At 48.1% G+C, this 26,034-nt stretch overlaps 1 protein-coding gene across 11 annotated transcripts; it reads left to right on the top strand.

Annotated features, from left to right (window-relative positions):
* Positions 1 to 1,177: 1,177 nt before the first annotated feature.
* Positions 1,178 to 22,775, top strand: CDK20 (cyclin dependent kinase 20). 11 transcript variants are annotated; one of them, XR_004350405.1, is made up of 9 exons: positions 1,193 to 1,565; positions 1,928 to 2,041; positions 4,172 to 4,360; positions 4,610 to 4,731; positions 4,922 to 4,984; positions 5,720 to 5,843; positions 6,289 to 6,444; positions 21,676 to 21,794; positions 22,470 to 22,775. XR_004350405.1 is itself a non-coding variant. In XM_032635271.1 (9 exons), exons 1-9 carry the CDS (start codon positions 1,491 to 1,493, stop codon positions 8,047 to 8,049), a joined length of 1,377 nt encoding a protein of 458 aa, XP_032491162.1. In that variant the 5' UTR covers positions 1,193 to 1,490; the 3' UTR covers positions 8,050 to 8,934. The 11 variants fall into 11 exon arrangements, 9 of the variants coding, with proteins under 9 accessions (XP_032491169.1, XP_032491168.1, XP_032491162.1 ...); XR_004350406.1 differs by having other exon boundaries at positions 21,676 to 21,901; XM_032635271.1 differs by lacking the exons at positions 21,676 to 21,794; positions 22,470 to 22,775 and adding exons at positions 7,109 to 7,305; positions 7,713 to 8,934.
* The last annotated feature ends 3,259 nt before the right edge of the window (positions 22,776 to 26,034 follow it).

The raw sequence follows: 26,034 nt of genomic DNA, 5'->3' as shown, positions 1-26,034 counted from the left end.
GCCCACACCCTTTGTCTCCAGGTGTGCATTTCTGCCTTGCTCCTGCCTTAACTAAACAAACTGTTTCTCTGTGTGCTCTCTCACTTGTTGTTGTTGTGCTGTGTCTCTAATAATAAACTTTGTACCTGTTTTTACAGTTTTGCCTCCATGAGAAATGCATTTTTCACAGGGGGCAAGAGCCAAGGGGTGTGGTTGCTAGGATTCCTGGTTTTCATCCAGTCTACCCAGGTTCAATTCCTGGGCAGGGAACTAAGATCTTGCTTCACGCCACTACTCATTGCTGCCTCTTCAAGATTAAATGGACTGTTAGATCTGAGATCTTTAGTTATCCCAAAGATGGAAAATTGTAGATTATTTTACATTTATCTCATTGTGTATGAGATTGAGCACCTTTTCAGAAGTTTAAAAAGCTAACTGTGGGCTTCCCTGGTGGTGCAGTGGTTGAGAGTCCGCCTGCCCATGCAGGGGACACGGGTTCGTGCTCCGGTCCGGGAAGATCCCACATGCCACGGAGCGGCTGGGCCTGTGAGCCATGGTCGCTGAGCCTGCGCGTCCGGAGCCTGTGCTCTGCAATGGGAGAGGCAACAACAGTGAGAGGCCCGCGTACCGCAAAAAAAAAAAAAAAAAAGCTAATTGTGTTTTTTGTCAACATCCTTTCATGGCATGAACTTCTTAAAAATCACTCTGGCTGCAAATTCCTCCAAATGTTTCCTCATGAGAAGCCCTTAGACATGGACTTTCCGGGTCAGAGTTTGTACTTTTTAAACGTTGTCTTTACATGTTGCCAACTGACGCTCCCTCCACAATGCAGACCCGAACCCGTCTCGCTTCAATTATCATTGGCTTTGGGGCTCATAGGTGGAAATGGCACCTGTAGGTTCTCACAGGTGGAAACTTGCACCTCTAGGTATGGGGGCGAGGGTACCCTGGCCTGCCCGAGGAGGCGACCCCGCCCCGTCACCTTTTGGCCGCGACCTCGGCGCCGTGGTCCCGCTCCCGGCTGTTCAGCCCCGCCCCGTGCCCCGCTCGCCCAGCTGATTGCCCCGCCCGCCTCGCTGAGTGCCCCGCCTCCACCCCGGAGAGTGGCTCCACCCTCCCGCCTAGGTAGCCCGCTTCCAAGGCTGTTCCGCCTTGCTCCCAGGCTGCATGCCCCCGCCCCTCTGCGTAACCTGGCGTCACTCGTCACGTGACGTCCGGCAGTGCCGTGAGGGGTCGGCGGTGGGTGTCGCTCCCGCTGGCACGGTCTGCGCACGGGTGATTTCCGCCGAATGAAGCTCACTGAGGCGTGATGGCGAGGGCCTAGGGGAAGGCGCAGACAGGCCCGGACGCCGCCTGTAGCTGCCCTCGGCCTCCCGGCCTCTGCGCTCTTTCCTGCGCCGTTGCTAGGCAGCCGCCTCTGGGCGCGGGAGGCAGGGCGGGCTAATGCGGAAAGGTACGGGTGCCGGGGAGGGGCTGTGATTGCGGAGGGTCCGGGTGTCTGGCAGAGGGCTATGGAGCAGTACTGCATCTTGGGCCGCATTGGGGAGGGCGCGCACGGCATCGTCTTCAAGGCCAAGCACGTGGAGGTGAGCACCCAGCCCTTCCTCCTTCGGTTCCATTGAGATCTACCCATTTTCCCGACCCACGCTTGGGCTCCTGCCTCCCCGCAGCTTTTCGTGGCGTGCTCCCCCCTCTTTTGCTCTCTTGAGTGGAGGGCGTCCATGTTGCGGCCAGCTACCAGCGGTGCTTTCTTCCGGAGAGTGCCCCCTAGGAGCGTGGCGTGGATGTCTCTGAGCTGTTTGCTCAGCGCTGCGCCTGCTAGCCCTGATTTCCCTCCAGCACGGGGTGGGGGGCGCGTCCCACCCCCACGAGGGCCTCAGGCCTCAGCGTCGCATCCCCTTTTCCAGCCGGGGATGGGACTGCAGTGTCTGCGTCTTGTCCCAAACAGACTGGAGAGATCGTTGCCCTCAAGAAGGTGGCCCTGCGGCGGCTGGAGGATGGCATCCCCAGCCAGGCCCTGCGGGAAATCAAGGCCTTGCAGGAGATCGAGGACAGTCAGTATGTGAGTGGGGCTGGTGTTCTGAGGTGCTGGTTCCCGCCCTCCTCCATTCACTCCCACTCTGAGGTCCTGCAGTCACTCTGTTCACTCATTTGCTTCCTCACCCCTCACTCACTCCCTTTCTTCTCCACTTGTTGTTCACCCTTATTCACCCAATTACTTCACTCATTCATTCCCTCTTGTTCACTCACGTATTTCTTGGCGTACTCCTTCGCTCATTCACTAACTAACCCTTTTTTTTCTCAAAACACTTAGTGATTTCTGAAGATAATAATTGCCACCTATTGAGCTCCTGTTATGTTCTGCATGCCAGGTTAACTGCTTTATGTATATTATCCTTCTGAGTTTTGTCCTCTGCTCCGCAAGGCACATTCAGGCTCTCCCTATTTCAGGCCAGGGGAGGAGGCACAGCCACCAGCTTATGGGTGCTCAGCTTGTTCCACTTGTCTGTGGAGGCTTTGGCCCAGGTCTGATCGCAGAATCAGGACGGTTTAACATTGGGGCCTCCCATAGACTCTACCCTCTACTGGCCACTGGCAACACAGAAACCAGCCCCTACCCTGCTCTTGAGAACTGAAGTGTGGTAGGGGAGATGGACAAAGGCTACAGCGCCCATCTGGCGTGGTTTGTGCTGTGACAGGCCTGGGAGGGGCTGTGGGCACACGAAGAGAGACACCTCACACACCCAGTTTCCTTCTCTTTGTGGTATTCTTTCTTGTCCATGTCCTGAGTAGAGGATGTGCTTAACTTCCTGGGGAGTGACAAGGGTAGGTCCACCCACCTAAGGGTGGGTGATACTCTGACTTGTTTCTTATTCTCTGGAGATGTCCTTGATATATTGGGTGACACAAGCATGTTATAAAACTGCATGTGTCATCTTGGTTTTGTATGAAAATATTTTGTATATATATATGAATACATGTCTGTGTGTGCCATGTCTCTTGTAAAGTCTGGTGGAATAGACTCCTAAGGTTGACTATAGGTGATAGGGTTTTTCTTTTGCTGTTTTTTTTTCATTATAATTTTGGGTATTATCTGAATGTATTTGTTTGTCCCAATCTGTAAAATGAGTGTCTACTACCCTCAACATCAGAAAAACAGCAATATGGCCATTCTTGTTTTTTGAGGAAAGTAAAAGGGCTTTGCTGACAGCTTGTGTGTGGGAGAGGTGGAGGGCCCATAGGAAGCTGGTGATACTGTCCCATTTCCTGTGCCTCAGCAGTCCTGAAGAGTCTATCTTTAAAACACTCCAGATCTTACCCTGGCCCAGGCCATCCTCACCTCTCATCAGAACAACTACAGCAGGCTCCCCTGCCCCCCCGGCCCCCCCCCCCCGGCCACTGCCTCCACTCCACAGTCAAAAAATGTACATAAAATCATCCACTCCCTGGCTTGAAAAGCTCCAGAGGCTTCTCTTCACTCTGAAAGAACTGTCACCATCTGCTTCCACCCGACTCCAGCCTCTTTTTTCATTCATTCACAACTTCTTAAGTGTCTCTCCCATGATAAGCACTGTCTAGACTCCAGGAGTGCAGAACAGAGGAGCCTCCTTCCTGTTCTTGCCTCTGGGCCTTGTGTTTGCTGTCCCCTGGCCCAGAGCTCCTTCCCAGATGCCTTCTCTTCTTTCTTCATCAGAATCTTCATCAAAATACCCTATATGTTTGTTGTTTGGTCATTTGTCAGTCATTTGTCCCCTGAACTCCTTAAAGTCCTTCAGGACCCACCAGCCCTTGCTGCTGTTCACTACTGTGCAGCCTGCCCTTGTGACCTTGTGGGCCCTCAGGAAGTATATATGACATGTCTCCTGCTCTCCCACTGCTGGGAGTTGTGATCACCTGTGTGTGTGTGTTTCCAGGTGATTTTCCAGTTCGTGGGCTGGATGGGGGACCAGACACTGCCCTAAGTCGCCTTTCTTAGACCTCCTTTTCCCTGAGTGTTTACTGGAGCATTAGAGTAGGGACTTGCCTTCTCCTGGGAGAGGGAAGCAAGAGATCACCAAGCTCCCTGATTCTGAGCTCAGATCTCATGCCACCATCTCTGCCTGCCTGGTCCTCTGTTGGTGCAAGGGCTGAGGGTCCCAGAGAGAGTCTGAGCCATGTGAGACTGGTGGCTGATGGGATGCCCCGCTTGCAGGTGGTACAGCTGAAGGCCGTGTTCCCGCATGGCGCAGGCTTCGTGCTGGCCTTCGAGTTCATGCTGTCAGATCTGGCTGAGGTGGTGCGCCACGCCCAGAGGCCGCTGGCCCAGGCGCAGGTCAAGAGCTACCTGCAGATGCTGCTCAAGGGGGTCGCCTTCTGCCATGCCAACAACATTGTGCATCGAGTCAGTTCCAGCATGGGCTGGGGTGGGACCTGGGGTGGTGGTGGCTGGGCTGTGGGTAGGCCAGCCCTTGATGAAGGGCATGGTTAGAAAAGGGACAGAGGGGGCAGGGCCTATGGGTAGGAGGCCAGGGCTGGGGCCCTGGAGGAGGTCTGGTCTTGTGCTGACCTGGGTGCCCAGCCTGCCAAGCCCTCCTATCCTGAGGTCCTGTGGGGGATCTGGAGGAACTGATGCCTCTTTTGGTGCTCTCAGGACCTGAAACCAGCCAACCTGCTTATCAGTGCCTCGGGCCAGCTCAAGATAGCGGACTTTGGCCTTGCCCGGGTCTTTTCCCCAGATGGCAGCCGTCTCTACACACACCAGGTGGCCACCAGGTAGGGAGGACCAGTTCCCAAGCAGGACCTAGCAATAGACAGGCCCCAACCCTCCTGCTAGGAAGAGGTGCTTCTGGACCCTCTGTCCAAACAGTGCTCTTGGGGCTGGTGTGGGGGCCAGGATGACCTTCCAAGGCAGCTTCCTGACAGACCGGTGACCTGGCTGTGACCACCTGCCCTCCTCTCACAGGTGGTACCGAGCCCCTGAGCTCCTGTATGGTGCCCGCCAGTATGATCAGGGTGTCGACCTGTGGTGAGACTCCTATGGGCTGGGCAAGGGGAAATGTGGGTCGTTGGGTCACCTTTTCCTCCTGGGCATTGAGGTCTCTAAGCCATTTGGGGGTTTTCCTGCCGTGAGCTCTAGGTTGCCATGGGGGTGTCTCCCCTGGTTAGAGTATCTCTGAGGAGTTTGGGATCAGTGTTCCTCCCCTTGACAGTTTTGAGCTGGGAGGGGTCAAGTGGGATCAGAGTGGTTGTCCCAGTAGGAAGCTTCTGGGCTGAGGTCGGGGAGGTGGTCTGAGGCATGGGGCATCTAAGCTGCTATGCAGGGGGTGATATCCCAGGTTGCAATATTCCTGAGCTATCTAGAGGCCTGGGTCCCTGGATATGAAGGCCCTGAACCTTTATTTGGGGTAGGATGGTTTGTATATGCCTAAGAGTTTGAGATTTGGGGGCCGTTTTGGAGTCTGCCCCAGAATGGGAGGAGGTGGCAGTGTGTCCCAGAATGTGAGGCTCTGAGAAGTCTCAGAACTGTTGAGGGGTTGATGTGTGTTCCAGAGTTGAGGCCTGAGAGCTGTTTAGAGAGGGGGATATGCTCTGTGTTCTAGACTTGAAGTCTTTGACTGTTTGGGGATCTGTATCCTTAGCTATGAAGCCTGAAGTCTACTTTGTGGGTATCTTGACCGCAGTGTGAGGTGTGGGTGCTGGTGTGGGGAGATCTGTTTCCATGGTGTGAGATCTCTGAGTTGTTTGGGTTCTGTATCTGCAGGGCTGTGGGCTGCATCCTGGGGGAGCTGTTGAACGGGTCCCCCCTTTTCCCAGGGGAGAATGACATTGAACAGCTTTGCTGTGTGCTTCGAATCTTGGGCACCCCCAGTCCTCAAGTCTGGCCGGTTTGCAGGGGCCTACAATGGGGAGGGGTGGGGGCGGGTGGCTTCTATTACCCCAGTAGCTAGTGACTCCCCTGACCCGCACCTTCTCTCTCGTGGCCCCATGCCTCCCTGACTTCCCGGACCTCGGTCCTGGCCCAGCGTGGGATCTCCTCCACCCCTGCCCTGCTGGAGGTGGGAGGGCCAGGGCCCAAGCCCTATCCCTTCCCACCCGTCCCCAGCACACACGCATTCAGACCGAGCAGGGCATGGAGCAGGCGCCTGAGATGTGGAGGAAGGACTGAAGGACTGAGTGAGCACGTGATGTCATGAGTGACATGTGAGCAGGGGTGCATGGATGGGGGAGTGATGAGTGAATGGGAGCAGGTTGGTGACAGGGAGCAAGAACTGACACCTAAGGGGGCTGGCGGTGTGGGTGCCGGCCCTGATGGACCCCCTTCTCCTCCAGGAGATCAAGGACCTGCCTGACTACAACAAGATCTCCTTCAAGGAGCAGGCTCCCGTGCCCCTGGAGGAGGTGCTGCCCGATGCCTCTCCCCAGGCCTTGGACCTGCTGGGGCATTTCCTCCTCTACCCTCCACGCCAGCGCATTGCAGCCTCCCAGGTAGGGTGACACCCGTTGCCCTGACCCTCCTCGTCTGTGCCCTTTTGACCCAGCAGGTTGAGATTCTCAGAACCTGTGATGGGCTGGGACCAGAACCCCTGGAGCCAGGGGTAGGAGGGTGCAGGGCAGGTGTGCCTCTCCTGAGTGGATCCTAGAGGGGACCCTAGAGGGCAGGTGGCCAGGGGTGGCCCATTAGAAGGGCATGCACACCTCGCAGAAGAGCGAGTCTCAGGTTATTGCTGACTCGCTTCTTCATCCCTTCATTCCTTCAACAAGAATTTACTAGCATGTGGCACGTGCTGAGCATTGTCCTGGACCCTGATCCAGAGTGAACAGACATGACTTGTGCCTGTGGGGTCTCCACCCTGTGGTGAGGCAGGGCTGTCAGTCTGTGGGAGCCGAGGGGAGGGTTGTTGGGACTGACTTTGGGGTCATGCAAGGCTTCCTGGAGAAGGGCAGGTTTAAGCATGGGGAGTTGTTTTCGCAAGAGAAATGATGAGCAGAAGCCTGGAGAGGAGGACCCAGGAGGGGTGGGTTGTGGCTGGAAGGCAGGGGAGGAGGGGAGGACCATGGGCTGATGGCTGATGGTGTGAGGGCCTCTGTCGGGTGTACCTGGCCATCTGGCCTCATGGCAGCCTCCCCTCCCTGCCCTTGGCACTAGCAGCGTGTGTTTACACATGGCCCTGGCGAGTTCCCATGTCAGCAGCACCTTCAGAGTGTACTGAGGCCAACTGACCACCTCTCAGCCCCCTGCTGCTGCCTCCAGTCTAAGCACCACCACCCCCCCACCAATCGCCTTCCAGAATATGCTTCTCCTGCCCATTTAGTCTCTCCTCCACGTGGCAGAGGGACCTTGTCCAGGTAGGCTGTCGTATCCTCACCTGCAGGGCCCTCCTGGGGATCCCTCAGAGGAGAAGCCAGGTCCTAGTGGCCCACAGGCATCACACATTTGGGGCCATGACCTCTGTGACTCTGCCAGCTCCCATTCCCCTTGCTCACTCCCCTCGGGCCCCAGGGATCACCCATGTTCTGGGGGTCTGTGCATTTCTGTCCCTAGGCCTCACTCATTCACCTTTCAGGTCTCTGCTTGAACGCCACCTCCCAAGGGCCTCCCCTCACCATTCTTCAGGCCTGCAGCCCCTCCAGTATTCCTCATCCCCACCTCATACTTTTCTCTTTCCCACAGCACTGATCATTTGATGCACTGTTTGTCTTACTTCTTTATCGTGTTTATTACCCCCACCCCTCACTTTGTGGAAAACTTGCAGGCAGAGCTCTTTGTTCTGTTTACCGCTGCATCTCCTGTGTCTGGAGCAGTGCTCAAACAGCACTCCGAGGTGTTGGAGTCACCTGAACGATGAGCAGATGAAGGAAAAATACTCTTCAGGGCAATATTCACATCTCCTCCTCGGCGGGAAGTGGCTGAAGCTGGGACGGGGAGGTGACCAGTTTCCTTTTGCTGCCCCTTGCTTGCTACCCTCAGGCCCTCCTGCACCAGTACTTCTTCACAGCTCCCCTGCCTGCCCACCCCTCGGAGCTGCCGATTCCTCAGCGCCCAGGGGGACCTGCCCTCAAGGCCCCCCCAGGACCCCCCCACATCCATGACTTCCACGTGGACCGGCCTCTCGAGGAGTCGCTGTTGAACCCAGAGCTGATTCGGCCCTTCATCCTGGAGGGCTGAGACGTTGGGCCAGACCCCACCGGCGTGTCCCCCCCTTCCCTCCCCAGGACAAGCCAGGCCTCTTGTTCTTCTGCTCCGGCCTGATTAGACCACAGTGGTCCTGCTCCTGGCCAGGCCATCCAGCCTCAGCAGAGGGGACCCTCAGCCTGTGCTGTCGGCCTCCCATCTGTGTGCTGGTAACAGATCCATCAGAAGGAGGCAGTGAGTTCCGCTGTCATGCCTGCCATGGGGCTGGTTCTCTAGTTGCTGCCTTCCTGGTCAGGGTCAGTCCTGGTAGAGCCATTTGGGGGAGCGCTGAGTTTAGGATGTCCTCATGTTGGAAATCCAAGTGGGAAGGAAAGTTTGGGTTGATTTTGTTCTCAGAGACATTAAACACTAGTTCACTTTTGAGATTTATTATAAAACCCCCCGGTAGTTCTACGTGATGTATGCCCCTCTTCCTTTCCAGTTGAGGGAAGTGGCTAAGGTAGCATCATCCCCTGGCCCTTGCTTTCTGTGGTCAATGGGAAAGTGGCCCCATTCGTGGCTACTTTACTCTTGGGGGATTGCTAGGTGCTTCATGTGACAGAGCTCCCTTTTGGAGGTGAGTTGGCAGAAATCAGGACCCAGGAATGGCTCAAGTTGGGGACCCAATAAGTGACCCTCCACACCTTAAGCTGGTTTACCAACATCACCCTCAGGATACGGGTGAGCCTGGACCACATGGGCCTCCTCTTTACTCAGAGATACTGGGCAAATAAGAAGACAGACATTCCTGGAACTCATTTGTTAATTCAGTAAATCCCAATACAATCTGAACTGGCTCTTGTTTTTCTTATTAAATAATTTGGTAAGCCAATTCTAAAATATATGTGGAAATGAAAGGGTTAAGAGGAGGCAGAAGCAGAAGAAAAGGCAAAAAAAAAAAATGATGAAAGGACTTACCCTATCAGATACCAAGACTATCATAGGGCTGTAATAAATAAGCAATGTGGTATTGGTTCACAGATAGATAAAAACAGATAAATCAGGGAAACTTATTCTTAGCAATCTTTTATTCTTAAAATATTCATTTTGTGCTCATGTGGATAGAATTCTATAAGCACTGCAGTCACAGAGGTGACTAACAGTGCCACAGTCACTGCCCTCCAAGCTCTTAGAGGGCAAAGCACAGTAAACTCCAGTTGTTTTCAGGGAAGAGTCTGAGTGTCTCATATGTCTTTAGAGGTGTTTTAAGGATCTGGCCTCTGCCTGTTTGTCCAGCCACATCTGTAGATTCTAAGCTTCAGTCTAGCTCAGTTTCTGGTGTCTCTTACCTCCGTATGAATGCAAGTCTGTACCCAAACCCTGACCACTGACCCTCAGCCAGTTCCACTCACAAAGACTAAAGCTTACTCCAACCTGACATTGACCCTCACCTTGACCATAGCTAAACCTTACACTTAACCTGACCCTATCACCCTGACCCTGACATAGACTCTCACCCTCAATTCTTTGCCAGCCCCTTCCCCACCCATGCCTGGCTTTGATCTTGGCATTGACTCTGACCCTCACCCAAACTCTGACCCAGTTTGACTTAGAACTAAACCTTGTCCATGAACTTGGCTCTCATCTTCACCTTAACCCCGAGTCTCTAATTGACATTCCTCTTACCTTGATGCTCATTATGATCCTGATGGTTAACATGTCCCTCACACTTGCCCTGAACTTGACTTATCTTTGACAATGACAGCTTCTCTCACACTGATTGTGAATACTGTGATAAATGAGATACTCACCACCTTCAATCTGATTCTGACCCTCAACTTCACTCTGCCCCTAGACTGAATCCTCACCTTGACAAGGACCATCATACTGACCCACCCTGTCCTTGAACTTGTGCCTTGATGCTGAACTACACTGTACACTCAACCTGAAACTAGTCTGCACCCCAAGCCTGACCATGATCCTGATCCTGACACTCATCTTGACCTAGACCTCCATTTCACCCTGACCTGGGTCCTCATCCTAATGCTGAGCCTCACACAGAACATGGACTCACACTTGGCTGTCACTGTTGACACCCTAATCCCATCATGACCTTGAACCTGATCTAGACCCTGACCCTGAAATTGAACTTCACACTGACACTGACTTTCATTATTATGATGGCTCATCCTCAGCCTGATCATCACCTTCATCTTGACCCAGCCTCACTTTGAAACTTAACCTTGAACTTGATTTTGACTATAAACCAAACTCTGACCCTCTGTGGTAAGCAGAATAATGTGCCCCCTGCCAAAGATGCCCATGTCCTAACCTGTGAATACATTGCCTTACACACAAAAGGGACTTTGCAAATGTGATTTAAGGGTACAGACTTTGAGATGGAAAGAGTATCCTGGATTATGCAGATTGGGCCAATGTAATGGGGTTGGGGGGAGGGAGAGTTGGAGGAGGAGGACTTAATTCCTTCCAGCAGCAATAGAAGAGGAACCCACCTTGACTTTTAATTGACCTTGACCTTCACAATGAACATCATGCTCATCCTGACCCTGACATTACCTCACATTGATCTTGACCCTGAACTTGACACTGACTCTAATCCTGAACATCAACCTCACCCTCACCTTGACCCTGAATCCTACACGGAACTGGACATCCACTGTCAACTTGAATCCAGCTTTCAATCTTACTTTCACCCTGACAATAACCATCATCCTAATCCTGACATTCATCCTCTCACTGATCCTCTCTAATGGAGCCTCAACCTGATCCTAACCTTGGCTCTCACACTGATCTTGAACCGAACCCTGGATCTAAAATTTCCCTTATAGTGACCTTGTCCTTGAACCTGATTCTGACACCATGACCCTGACCATTCTCTTATCTTGATCCTTAACCTGACATAGAATTTTACCTTGAATTGGACACTCACCCTCACTCTGATTCTGATCTTAATCACTCTGTCCCTGATCTTACCCTCATCCTGACTGTGACTCTGGCTGCTGTGACATTGAGCTTGATCGTGACCTTCACCCTTACACTAACTCTGATCTGATCTTGGCCAAGGCCACGACCAAAACCAGGGTCGGGGCTAAGGCTAGGTAGGGTGAGAGCCTGGGCAGGAGCCATGATGAGGGAGGTATCAGGTTAGGGCCAGGGCTTGGGCAAGGGCCAATGCCAGTGTAAGACGGAGGCTGAGGGTCATTCTGAATGTGATTGTGAAGGCCAGGGTCGGGGCTAGGGCAAAGCTCAGGATGAAGGTGTGTACTAGGGTGAGTCAGGGTCAGGTGAGGGTAGGAACAGGAGTATGGTAGATGTCAGATGCTAATGAAGTCAAGGGTGATGATTAGGGCGAGGCTGAGGAAGAGGATCAAGGTCTGGATAAGGGCCGCCACCAGGGCAAGGGCTCGGAAGGTGCTGGGTTCAGGGGCACCACGAGGTCCCGCATGAGGGTCAGGGCGAAGGTCAGAACGAGGATGAATGTCAGTATAAGGGGGTGGGCAAGGGTCTCAGATGTCAGGACAAGGGCAGAAGCCAGTCTGAGGCCAAGTAGAAGTGGGGCTGGTGAGCGGATTAGTAGAAGTGGGTGTTCCGAAAGGAAGCGCGGAGGCTGGGCGAGGATTAAGCGAGCGGGCGGGGCTCGGGCTGCGGGGGCGCAAGCGCAGCAAAGGCGTAGCCCGACCCAGGCAGCCATGGGGGCGGGCGCTGTGGAGCCGCAGATGGCTTTGCACGAGCTGCTGCATGTGTTTTTGGAGGCCCGGGACATGCTCTGCGTCGCCCAGGTGGACAGGGTAGCGCGTCCTGTCCCAGGCGGGAGGCAGGGCTGGGCTCGTGGACACTGGCGTGTCCACGGTCGGCCCATACCCTCGGAGCCTCAGTTTCCCAAATCTGGGAGGGGGCGTCGGACGGCCCTGAATCCGCGATCTGCAGAGGGCGCTTTTGGCCCCCGGGGTGGCGACCTCGGCGACCTATGAAGGGGTCTCTCTGAAAGCCTCTTATCCCTCCGTCCCTCCGTCCCTCCGTCTGTCGGTGTGTCCAGAGCTCCTGCGCGGTTGGCTTGCACCGGGCACCTGTGAACAGGGTTCACCCCTAAGATTGGCCTAGGGATCCCCACCTCTTCTGGAATATTCTGGAATTTCCCTTCTGAGGCCTGCCTGGAAAGCCGTGCTCTCCCCGTGAGTGGCACCTCCTCCTGCGGGCTCCGCCTGTCCCTTCCCAGCCAGTCGAACTGTACTGGCTGTGCGCCCTAAGTGCCTGTTTAGTGCATTAGTCTGATCAGCGCTTCTGCCCCTGTGGTGTTCCGAGCTCTTCCTCCTCTGTGCTCTTACGCAGCACAACTGTAACTAAATGATCACATACTGTACTTGTTAAATGTTTGCTTCCCCCCACCCCCGACCCCCCGCTAGACTCATTCTTTTGTCTCTTGCATCGCTGTGTGTATAACCACTGTATGATCACTGTGTGTATACACTCAGCGTATGGCTTGATATTTCGTGTACTCTAAGTAAATGTTTGTTGAGTAAATGAATTTCTTTACTTTTAAAATACATTATTATATCATTTTACAAAAAGATTAATAAACAGACCCTTACCTGAATTGTGTAATTATAACTTAAATGTATCAAGTAAAATACTGCGTTGTTATCCCCATTTTTACCAATAGGGAAAGTGAGTATCGTGCCATGAGTGCATTGGCTGAGGTCACCCAGGTTGTCTCCCAGCAGATTTTGAAAGGGAGGTGCCGTTTACCCTTTGATAGCAGCAACTTCTCCAGGTTCTGGTTTCCCTGTTAGGTAAAATGAGGTCAATAAACCCTGCCTCACAGTGTCATCATGAAGATCAGCATCTAACAGAGGCATTCTCCAAGGTGGGTAATACCCATTTTGCAGGCTATATTACATACTATAATTTTTATGTTAGGGAAGTAAGAACATCTCAATTGGTTTTGAACCGGGAACTATAGAAAAACAGAATGCGGAAATCTTCTTACTTGTTTGATTATTGCAAAAATATCAACTTTACATTCCTACTAGCCAAAAAGATTTCTTAAGGACTGAGAAACTTTGATTTTGGGTGAGTGAGGGCTGTGGAAGTAGGAACCTGGGCTCAGATAGGATGGTTGTAATTTCTGCCAGGGCCTGGAAAGCCACGCATCTGGATGGGACCCTCAGTAGGTCTGGGCCACAGAAAGCTCCAGAGTGGTTTCTACTGAAGCTGTATAGGCTCCAGAATCCAGGGTGGCCCAGCTGGAGAGGCCAAGAAGTTCCAGGATGCAGGTGTGGGCCTGAGGGAGGGGGAGGCAGGGTACTCTGATCCCTTCCCAGGGCCACCTGAATCTCTTCCAGATACTTCTGCAGAGAGCAGTTTGTGGGAATAGGGCCTGTGTGCCCTCCCCAGGTAGCAGTTCTGTTCCTTCACCATCTCTGGGACATCCCTTTAGCCAGAGCCTTAATTTACTCCATTGCAGCAGCCTTCTTATGGGTCCTGCTGCTCTGCCCTCGTTTCCAGTTCTTCCTTCTCGCTCTTTTTTTTTTTTTTTAATTGGCCCTACCACATGGCTTACAGGATCTTACTTCCCCAACCAGGGATCCAACCCATGCCCCTTACAGTGGAAGATCAGAGTCTTTTTTTTAAAAAAATATTTATTTCTTTATTTTGCTGCATCGGGTCTTATTTGCAGCACACAGGATCTTTGTTGTGGCACGTGGGATCTTCCGTTGCGGTGCACGGGCTGTCTAGTTGTGGCACACAGGCTCTAGAGTACTCATGGGCTTAGTTGCCCCAGCATGTGGGATCTTAGTTCCCCGACCAGGTATCCAACCCATGCCCCCTGCATTGGAAGGCGGATTCTTAACCATTGGACCACCAGGGAAGTCTCCAAATCCTTCCTTCTCATAGCAGCCTAAAACACAGTTTGACTTGCCACTTTTCCATTCACAGTTCTCACTGTTTTTGCCCTTCTGACTTCCAAGAGTTGGTCTAAGCCTGTCTCCAGCTCCTTTCTCTATGTTCTGATTAAGGCAACCTACTCATCATCTTTTTCATACTTCTGAATCTTTGCCCAAGTGGATCTTTCTCTCCCTGAAATACTTCAGCCGCTTTCTTAGAGGATAACTGCTCATCCTTCAGGAGTTGATCAGTAATTACTTCTGAACCCCTTGGCTCCAACTGAGTTGGTCATTCTCTCCTTTGTCATTCATTATTTGGTGTGTTTTATTTGATTGTCTGAATTTGTCTCTAACTCCCCACGGTGAGTGTTCTTGAGTGCAAGCACTGGGTCTCATTTAGCTCTCTGTCCCCTCCACAGGGCCTGGCAGGCTAGGCACTAATTGCATGTTGACTGACCAGATACTCTTCTAGGTCTGGAATGAGGCTTCAAGGACCAAGGAACTGTGGAGGTGAGTGGAGGAAGAGCCAGGCCTGCTCAGGAGAGTATCCCTCAAAGGAGAGAGGGGTGTACTTTTCAGCACTCGCTGCGTTTCTGCTAAGTAGACAAGAAGGGACAATCCACAGCCCTTACCAGCAGGAAACTCCTCCCTAGTTGGGGATGTGAGACTTTTTTTATAGTGTATTGAAATATAAGCAATTTTGTTAATCAAGTGGAGGTTGATGTAGGTGGGGGTGCCAAACTCAGGGGCAGAAATGTACAGCAACTTGAATGCAGCTGGCTGATAGAAAAATCAATAGACAAATGAACCACTTTTATTTGATTTCAACTTTGGTGTAACAACATAGTTATATAAGCGTGTTTGATATTAGAACTTAAATAAAATTCAAAAAATTAAAAGTAGATAATAAAAAATATTTTAATAATTAAATTATTAAATTTTTCTTTTCTGTTCATTCCTCCTTTGGAACCTGACATCTTTTCTTTTGTCCCAAGGGGTAAGTGTCAGATCTTCTGCCTCTTGTAGTATATAGGAGAGACTATATAGCCTTGATATCAACTAGGAGCTACATTTAGTTTTAGTCTTTCCTTATGGAAAACAACTGTTCACATGAAGTTTCCTCCAAACATGGAGGGAATCTTTGCTTGATGGTTTTTATTTTTATAATAACTGTGAATTGATAAATTTGAGAATTGTGGAATGCCAATCTTGCCATATTTAGTTTTCAGTATCATACAGCACTGTTCTCTTTGTTGCTTTTTATTCATTTTTTTTATTGCTAATCATACTAATTAGAAAAATGATGTTAATCTCTAGTCAATTTTAAAGTAAGGGAACTTTTACTGGATTTCAGTCTTTATCTCTACAATTTGGGGAATGTACTCTACATAGAACATTCAATTCTGGAAATTGATTTCTCTGTAGATAAGTGGACAAGAGAATGTCTTGCCAAATGTGATTCTCAAAGACACTGTGTCACTAGAAATAAATGAGTTGACTCATAGATTGGTGTAACTATTTGTGGAAGCCCTTGGAGGGCAATTCTCACAGTTGAAATGGGTAGGATGCCAACCCTAAACCCTAGTCTTTGTTCTCATCTTTACTGATAAGCTGGGGTAGGAATTTCCCTTTGAGTAACATAAGTAATATATTTCTTTCAGCAGTTCATAAAATCTCTTGAGCAGCTTATCACCTAACCCCCACATGTATGCATGTGTTACCATATTGTGTGTACCTCCAGGTTCCTCAAGCAGATTCTTCAGCTGTCTGCAAGCCAAGTCATGAATGGGTTTTCGGTTCATTACTATTTTATAGTTTTTGGTGCTAAACTCTTTTTAGCCTACAGTCATTCTTTGGTATGGTATCCTTGATCTATGTTTATATAAAAAACACTGGGTTTATGTTTCTGGAACTGGGACAACTGCAACAGCATTCCAGGAGCATCTTCACATGCACGTGTCATTTCTAATGTTGTATCTGTCATGGGTACTAGGCCCCAAAACTCTCCAGGCCCATAGAAACTCTTACGGACACAGTAATGAACATGGTTAACCGGTCATATGTTTTTAATATGTACTCTATAATTCTAATTTAAAACACTGCAAGTTACTTCTTTAAAATGCTTCATGACCTTTTAAATTCTGCCATCTCTTTAACACACTATGCGTTAGATTTTTGGTTAAAAGTAAAATTGCAAATATTTGCTTTTGTTTAAGCAAAAAAAAAAAAAATATATATATATATATTTTGTTTGTGTACAGTAGATTGTTTTGCTGTTAATTGCTTTCTGAAAGGTTTTGGTGCCATGGTGTTTTTTCACTTGATACATCCTTGTATTTCAGAGGCTTATCTCATACTTTACTCATGTGCACACTTCAGCCTTGTTGACAGTCTGCCCTTTTTTTGGTCAAATCACTTGGTTTTATTTCTTCTGAATATTGGTTATGGTTCCTACTTATGGTTTGATGTATAATGGCCTTAAATATGTAGAAATAGATTTCACTTCCACAAAGAAATGTTATCCCCCCTTTTTCTTAAACCATATTATCTTCTTAGTCTAGCTTTTATTTTCACACTGTTTAGGTTGAGATATGGGTACAAGAAATTTCCCTTTCTGTTTATTTCAACTAAAAGAAAGTCAACAACGTAAGAATGATGATGTGAGGCAGCTGATACTCAGCCTCTTAGTCCAAGAGATAAAAGGGATGGTGAAGGCCATGGTGGAGCTGAAAGCTCATTCTTTTTTTTTTTGGCTGTGCCATGCGGCTTGAAGGATCCTAGCTCCCCAACCAGGGATCGAACCCAGGCCCTCATCAGTGAAAGCACGGAGTCCTAACCACTGGACCACCAGGGAATTCCCTGAAAGCTCATTCTTGTCTGAGGAGTACCGTTCTGTGTGGCCCCAGATAAATTTTTCCAGGTGAGAATTTGATTTCAGTATAGCTAGAGATCTTCTTCTTTTACCTAATTTGTATGTGAAATCTCTTGATTTTTAAGTATTGACAGCTAGTTCAAGTAGGCCAATCCTATGCAGGCCAGACAAGGTAATCTGGATGCCCATTCTGCCTGCAGGCTGTGAGTATGCTACTTCTGGTAGAAGGAACAGGGTTTCAGTGAGGACAGGAAAACCCATATCCGACATAAGCACTGGATCCTTCCCAGTGTGTTAGAGGTCACTAGTGCCTAGTACAGAGCCTGACACATAGGTGCTCAGTGAGTGTACAGGCTTTGAATGGAGAGAAACTCTTTGCATTGTACTTATTAGGACCATGGGCTGTGAGCTACTTATTTCCCACCCAGCCTCATTTTTCTCCTCTGTGAGATATGACTGGAGTCCTCTGATGCTGTATCAACTCTGGTGACTGTAAATTTTGAAAGCCTGTGTCCACGGGGCCTCCTTAATCCTCTCCCAGATGTTCACTCTCCTTGTGTTTTACTTCCATGGCACTAATAGGCTGCCCCTTCTGAAACTTAGCATTTCTCTCCGGAATTTTAGTTTTACTTATCCTCCTAACCACCAGCTGAGAGTACTCGTAGGGCAAGGGCCATGTCTCACTCACTTTGGGGTCCACAGACTAGGTGGGGATTCAGTATTCTCCATAGTGTGGATGAGCTAATGTTTTATCTTCAACAGCCTTATAAGCGAGTTGCTATCATAGAATTGTGAGTAGTTATTGATACATACAAGTTAAGGATGCAGACTCTTGGAAAATGGTGGATTAATGACTTCTGAAAATTTTCTGTTCCATAAAAGCAATGAGAAAACTGGCATAAATTGTCAAAATCAACTTTTACAGAACTCTGGAAATTAACCAGAGACTTACAGTAGTCTGGGAAGTGTTTATTCAAGAAAAAAATGGCTTATTCTCAGTAAGAGCAGCAAGTGTTCACTTGCTCTGTTCCCATAACAACCTTCCAGCTTTGTGTTAGCCTTGAATACCAACAGTTCACAATCACAGTGAAACCAGGAGCTGCAGTCACTGGAAGGGTAAGAATGGGATTAGAGATTCTTCAAAGCCTTATTCCCAGAGAATTGTCATTGTTCAACCTGTCTGGTGTTTCCTGGAAGAGCTCACATGTAAGCTGTCTTTATTTTACCTTGCTTGAAGTTCACCCAATGTGAAAAACCTTTACCTTGGGGCATCTGTCAAGACAACTAAAGAGAATTGATTAACTTTTTTTTTTTTTTTTTTTGCGGTACACAGGCCTTTCACTGTTGTGGCCCCTCCCGTTGTGGAGCACAGGCTCCGGACACGCAGGCTCAGCAGCCATGGCTCACAGGCCCAGCTGCTCCGCGGCATGTGGGATCTTCCCGGACCGGGGCATGAACCCATGTCTCCTGCATTGGCAGGCAGACTCTCAACCACTGCACCACCAGGGAAGCCCTGATTAACTTTTTAATTAGTCTTTAATCAGAGTTGATGAATGATAGTTAAGGAAACAATAGGCCAACCAAAGAGTTTAAAAGGAAAACTGGGAATGTGATGTCCTTAGGGGTTTTGGAAAGCTCCAACACATTCCTAGGAATCTAGAAGGCCAAGTGCTTATGCAGGGCTGTGTGCTAACTCAGGGAAGATATAAAAGGGCTCTAAACTTTTACCTCTGGTTAACCTTGAGGTTCCGTGGAAGCAGGAAGTGAAGACTAAGACAGAGAAGTCAACTGCCTGGCTGAGTGTTGAACACATGCCCCAACCTGCACATAGAGCATTTGGCAATGACTAGGAAATTTAGTGGTTCCAGAAATTTAGGAAATCTCTGTTCTCTCATTACTGCACATTAATTTAACTGAACAGAGACATAAGTGGCCCTACATAACAAAGAATACAGACTTTCAGAGTTCAGAAACTTTTTAGATTTACTCCACTAAACAAACAAAAAATAATAACAGCTATAATAAAACAGGGGTGGGGTGGAATCAGATTTCCAGAGTTCTACATTATGTTATTTAAAATGTTCAGTTTTCAACAGAAGTTATAAGTCATGCAAAGATACAAAGTGTGGCTAATATGCAGGAAACAAAGCAAACAATAGAGACTGTCCCCAAGGAAGCCCAGGCATCAGACTTACTAGACAAAGACTTTAAATCAACTATTTCAGTATGTGCAAAGAACTAGAGGAAACCATGTGAAAAGAATTAAAGGGAAGTATGAGAACAGTGTCTCATTAATAGAGAATATTAATAAAGAGAAATTATAAAAACTAACTAAACAGAAATTATGGAGTAGGAAAGTACAATATCAAATTAAAAATTCAAGAGCAGATTTGAGCAGGCAGAAGAAAGAATCAGTAAACTGGAATATAGGTCAGTTGAGATTATCCAGTCTGAGGAACACAATGAAGCTAAAGATGAAGAAAAATGAATAGTGCCTAAGAGACCTGTGGGATACCATCAAGCATGCAAGCAACAAATAATAGGGAGTTCCAGATGAGAGGAGAAAGAAAGTAGAAAGTATTTAAAGATATGGCTGAAAACTTCCCAAATTTGATGAAAAATGTTAATTTGCACATCCAGAAGCTCAGTGAGCTGCAAGTAGGATAAAGTCAAAGGAGTTCCATTTCGAGACACTTTATAATCCAACTTGAAAGCCAAAGACAGAATCTTGAAAGCATCAAGAGAGAAGCAACTCATCATGTACAGGACAACCCCAATGAGATTAATGGTTGATTTCTCATAAAAAACCATGCAGCCCAAAAAGGAGTGGGCTGATGTATTGAAGGTGTGGGAAGAAAAAGATTGTCATCAAGAATTCTATATCTAGCAAAATGACGGAGAAAATGAAGACATTCCCAGATTAACAAAAGCTCTAAGAATTTGTTGCTAGTAGACGTGCCCTACAAAAAATACTAAAGAGAGTCTTTCAGATTGATATGAAAGGACATTAGACAGGAACTTGAATCCATGTGAAGAAGTAGAAGAAGTAGCACCAGTAAAGTAACCACATGGGTGTATATAAAAGGCAAAATAAATGAATTGTTTGTAACTCCTTTTTTCCTATGTGATTTAAAGGACAACTGCATAAAACAATAATTGTGACTCTCCATTGGGTACATAATGTATGAAGAAGTAATTTGTATGACAACAGCATGAATGAGAGGGGCATAAAATGGAGCTACACAGGAGCTAAGTTTTTTGATACTATTAACTTGATATTAATCAAAACTAGATTGTCATAAATTAAGATTTTATCCGGTAATCCCCAAGGCAACCACTAAGAATTAAAAGAATATACAGTTGAAGAAATGACAAGGGAATAGGACACAAGAAAATACTTAATACAAAAGAAGGCAGTACCAGAGGAATAGAAGGAAAAATGCATAGAAATAAGCAAAATGACATATGTAAATCCTATCTTATCAGTTGTATTAAATATATATGGATTAAACACTCCAATGAAAAGGCAGAGATTGGCAGAAGGGATTAAAAATATCCAAGTATATGCTCTTTACAATAGACACATTTTGGATTCAAAGATACAGGTTGAAAATAATAGAATGGAAACATATACCATGCAAACAGCAACCAAGAGAGAGCTAGAATGACTATGCTAATAACAGACAAAATAAACTTTAAGACAAAAAGTGTTACTAGGGACAAAGAAGGATATTTTATAATAATAAACAGATCAATCCATCAAGAAGATCTAAAAAATTATAAATGTATATGGACCTAATAACAAAGCAACAAAATGCATAAAGGGCTGACAAAATTGAAGTTCAACAATAGTTGGAGGCTTCAAAAAAATGCAGACTCTTGAGTTCCAGTTGCATGACCAAGGCTGCATGACCCTAGGTTCGTTGTTTAACCCCTCTCTCATATCTAAAATGGAGATGAGGACCTACTTCATGGGGTTGTTATATAGATTGACTGGAAACACAAAAAGCACCTATTCCTGACATGTGGTGAGCACTAATTCAGTGTCATATCATTATCCCCATTTAACGGTGGAGGAAACTGAGGCCTACATAGGCAAAGTGAGTTGTCCAAGCTAGTAGATGGTGAAGCTGGGAATCAAAGCTAGGCCTACTGATGCCAAAACACCTTCTAATGACTCCTGTTCTGCCTGGGACTGTGGAGTCTTTGTTTCAGGCAGCTGTGTCTGAGACACTGGTCCTCCTGTAAAGCCTCCCAGATGACCCTGGGCACACAGACATGGAAACAGTACTATCTCTGCTGATCCGAGCTGGAGTTCCAAATGGAATCTGGGTGGCCAGAGAAGGACTTTATCTGCAAAGCCATTGCTGGGCACAAAGGTATGGGGTGGGGAAGGTGGCAACTGTGCATTCCCACTCTTTCCCTGGTCAGATCTCCAGGGATTTGGTTTTTCAGCAAATTAGTTGGAAAATGCCACATAATGAGGACATACTCTGCTATGTTCTATACCTCTGTTATCATTTGATCCTAACAGAGATCATTACATCTATTTCAGAGTAGAAAGAAACAGAAACTAAGAGATAAGGATGTTGTAACTGTTGTTCACAGTAACATGGCTGGTGGGTGGTAGGCAGTCCTAGGCATGATACCCAAATTGTAAGTCTGAAGTCCCAGCTCTTTCTGTCCACCACTGTCCCCAGAATCAGCACCTGTCATGCTCCTGAGAGAGAAAAGGAATGACTTGACTGCCTCCCCTTCACTAAGTTGAATGTTCACATCCCAGGCATCCATGTTTGTGCTTAAGGCAAGTCTGTGTTCTCTTTCAGGACAGATAGATGAGCTGGCCTACATCTCAACCGAAGAGTACTGGTTTGATGGGCGGGAGAAGTCCATGGTGTGCGCCATGTCGTCAGATGGCACCGTGTGTGCCTGGGATCTGCAAGAGGTGAGCTGTCCAGGAGGGAGCCAGGATGAGAAGTGACCAGATCCTGCTATGTCCTCAGTCTTAGCAAGGCCCTTTGCCTTTCTTTACCATCACAGCCAACTTGTGAGGTGAGGAGTGGGAGCCCTATTGTACAGATGAGAAATCTGAGCTGCAGGAGGCTCAGTCGCTGTGCCAGGTCACACTTCAGACTTGAGTCTGATTGATCGCAAATGCCCTTGACTTTCTGCTGTCCTACCTCAGGGAGATGGGCATTTTTGCAGTGCCTGATGGAGGCTGTTTATGCAAGGGGATTGACAGCTGCCATGCCCAGTTCTGTGCTGTCCCCATTGGAGCCAATGCCAGCCTCTGGGTGGTTTTGCCCAGATAATGCAGCTTTTACTCACCCCACTTGCAAACTTAAGTGTTAAAACCTCGATAACTTGGTTGGTACTAATTGTTAAAAGCTTTCCTATCCATTTTCATATTCTCTGATTGCTCTTTTTTGTTGTTTAAAGGATACAGTTATTTGCCTCATATGTCTTTCCTCCATGGTCAGTTTTTTCATTTGTTTATGTTTTTTTTCTCTTCCACGTGCTTTATTTTCCTCATATACATTGTGATGTTTGACATTATAATTTCAAGTGAAGGTCTCTGGTGACTGATGGGTGCAGGTGGCTGGTTTCTGTTTCATTGCAGTTGTGTTGCCCTGACCCACCTTATGCTGTGGACATGAGACCACACAGGCTTAGATGAGGAGCTCTTGGGCAGGAAGAAGACCTGAAGGCTGGGAGGTTCCATAGTTGCCAAAACAAAAAGGTCTTGACTTGAACATAAAGAGCTTTGGTGCTGGGGTGGCAGACCTTTTCTGTAAAGGGCCAGAGAGCAAATATTTCAGGCTTTGCAGACCACGTGGTCCTGTTGCAACTACTTAACTATGTGGCTGAAATGCAGAAGCAGCTGTATACAAGTAAACAAAAAGGGAGTGGCTGTGTTCCAATAAAACTGTACTTATGGACACTCACATGTGAGTTTCTTGTTTTTTTCATGTGTCATGAAATAGTCTTTGATTTTTTTTTTTTAATGAAAATACAAAAATTGTCAGTGGGCTGGGTTTGGCTGCAGGCCATGGTTTGTTGAACTCTAGTGTGGTCCATTGGTCACAGTGTGGGACTGTTAGGGCTAGACCCCTCGGCACCTATTCTGCCTGGCTTCCCAATCTTAATCCTCTTTGTGAACACATCTCCAATCTTATTTTATTTTTAAAAAGCTCAATCATTTTGTTGGAGTCATGCAGTATGTAGCCTGTTTCTGAACTCTGTTTCCCTGGTTGCTACTTCCTATTCTGAAATGGGAAGGGGAGTTTCACTGCTTTTTTACCCACTTCCATACTACTAGCCACTGGTGAATAATGTGTATTCTCCGAGACCTACTTGACATGAGCCAGTCACCGGTGCTGAGTCCCTACTAGTAATAGTCTTGTTAGCTGTTTAAGCAACAGAAATCAACTGTTGATTTGCTGATGTGAGGGGGAAGAAAGAAAAGAATGGAAGAATACTGGGATATCATGATTGGAAAAAGATCATGCTAACATGATAACACCAGATAGAAAAAGAACCGTAATAACTCCAAATTGGAAACAAACCCCATGTGGCAACTCTGAGAAACTCAGAAACAGCAATTAGAGGATTGGTTCTCTGATGCCCTGTCCTAATGTGCTGTGGGCCTGCTGGACCCGGGCTCTTACCTCGCTGTTCTAGCTTTCAGAATCGTGGGAGAGACCATGTATCTGGGAATCAGCCCATCTCGGACCAGTCATTTTCCTCTGTGCTAATGGCCGTGACAGGGCATGGGCCTTCGCCAGGCCTGGCCCGCGGTGGCACTGCTGGGCATACCACTGGGAAGGGCATGTTCTGAGCAGGGCAGTTGTAGATATGCAACAGAAACTGTTTACAACTACAAGGCTGAATTAGCTTATCTGTAAACCTGGGTTCCTTGGGGACCAAGTGAGATGCTCCACGTGGAAGTTCTCTTTATGCAGCCCTGCACAGCCCAGGTCCTGAGTACAGCCCAGGTCCCCAGCACAGCCTGGGTCCCAAGCACAGCCCAGATCCTGGGCAGGGTGGGTAGTGTTGGGTCCTGCCTCCCTGCCCAGCCTTCTTTAGTTGAGCCATAGGTAACCACTGGGAGTGCTTCAGACATCCTGTGCCCAGTGCACATGAAGGACCCCACCCTCAGTCCCCCTGCAATGGCACCAACCCCAGGCAGTCTCAACACCCATGCTCAGCCACTGCTCTCCTCCAGGACACACCTGTCTCCTCTGTGGTAGAACATTGCTCCTGTGTTGTGTTCCCTACCATGCTGTGCAGCCTGTGAGGATGGGGATCACATCCTTTACACCTGCGAATCCCGTGTGCACTGGGTGATGGTCAAATGAATGAAAATAATAAGCATTTAGGAAATAAATGGGCCCTATGTGAGTTGTTACGTTAATTTTGTTGTTGCCTAGGGCACGGAGCTCTGTCTAGCCCTCTACAGCCTGCAGCTCTGGTGAATTTGGTGACTTACCCTCGGCTGCAACTGGCTGTCACCGTGGATGAGCGGGGACTGATCAAAGTATGGAAAGCAGAGAACGGGTGTAAGCAAGCCTCCTGCCTGCCTACATACTCGTCTTCATTGGAGGCCTGTGACTTTCCAGAAGGCCCCCGCCTGCTGGTGAGTGACCCAGCTCTCAGGAACCTCTGCTGTTTCCCAGGGTCTGTGGACCTGGCACCAGACCGCTGTGCCAGGTGGCACTTCAAGCCAGGCCCTCCACATGGCAGACCAAGTGACCAAGTAATTCTGCTCAGTCCCCCAAGCTCCTCCTTGCCTGCCACATGGAGGGCAGACTCCTCATCCCCCTTTGGCTCTAGTGTGCCACAGCCTGTTCCCTGGCCCCATCTCTGCAGCCTCTCACCCTCTCAGAGGTCCAGCCCTGTGGGCTGCCTGTGTTTTCTTGTCCACGGGCCCCTGCTTTCCTGTCTCCTGGTCCTACTCATAGTCTTTCTTCTCCTTGCAGTTCCTTCTCACTACTGCATTCTCACCCTTCTTTCCCCCTTTTCAAGTCTCCACAAGGGCCCAACTGAAAGGAAAACTGAGGCATATTCGACAGAATGCAAGCATTTGCTCCAGATGATGAAGGCCTTCTGTTGCCAGGACATTTGTTTTAGAGGTGATTCTTGGGCATTGGGAGGGAGCATTTGGCCAGAGAGAAATGGCAAAAGTGGGTGTTAGCTGGCAGATTGAGGAAGTGGCTCTCACCTGGGGGCAGTATCCTCCTCCTGGAGGGAAGGAGGTCTTTGAAAGCATGGGCAAACTGGCATCGCAAATATCAAGATGAGCAGACATCCGGGAACAGTTTCATATGTAAACAGAACTAATTCTGTTAAAGAACTAAGCTCGTAAACAAAAAGGTAAAACCTGATGAAACAGATTTCACATAAACAACTCTAGTTGTTTAAAGAAGACTTTGGAATAAGTGTAATTAACATCTCCAGAGCAATTTGAGAATATATTGTATAGATGAAGAGGAATCCACTAAGGTTCTCTCTTGGGAATGGAAGAGCACATGATTCACACATACTTGTCAGTGAAGGACAATTAGAAAAATTAGAAAATATATCAAGTAAGAGAGCTAAAAAGAGCAAACGGTTTCTAGGCCAAGATTCAGAAGATGGCAGAAATCAAAGTGCTGAGCCTAAAAATGGGGCTGCTTTTGCCCTGGAGATGTTTACTACAAAGCTAAGGGGCTGAGCAGAGCTTTAATAGCCAAGTAGACAAAAGTTGGACTGCAGGGCCACCAAGGAATGGAGCCCTGTGAATCCTCTTACATTGGGGTGGGTTATCAAGTTGCAACCTAAGAGTGAGGGTGGTCTGAAAGTAAACAGTCCCTGCACTGGCTGCCCAGTTACTGGGTGGGAGTAAATGAAAATCCTTTCTGAAGAAGGTTAACAACTCCCAAGGCCTCTCTTTTCAAATACAGTGTGCAGGACTCACTTAGAGATAAGTAGGCACATGAGGTAAGATGATATGAACTACCCAAGGCAATCTACAGATACAGTGCAATCCCTATCAAACTACCATTGGCATTTTTCACAGAACTAGAGCAAAAAATTGTTTCAATTATATGGAAACACAAAAGACCCCAAATAGCCAAAGCAATCTTGAGAAAGAAAAATGGAGCTGGAGGAATCAGACTCCCTGACTTCAGACTATACTACAAAGC

The sequence above is a fragment of the Phocoena sinus genome, chromosome 6 (assembly GCF_008692025.1).
Source record: "Phocoena sinus isolate mPhoSin1 chromosome 6, mPhoSin1.pri, whole genome shotgun sequence".
Taxonomy (NCBI): Eukaryota; Metazoa; Chordata; class Mammalia; order Artiodactyla; family Phocoenidae; genus Phocoena; species Phocoena sinus.
This window is presented reverse-complemented; position numbering and strand designations above follow the sequence as displayed.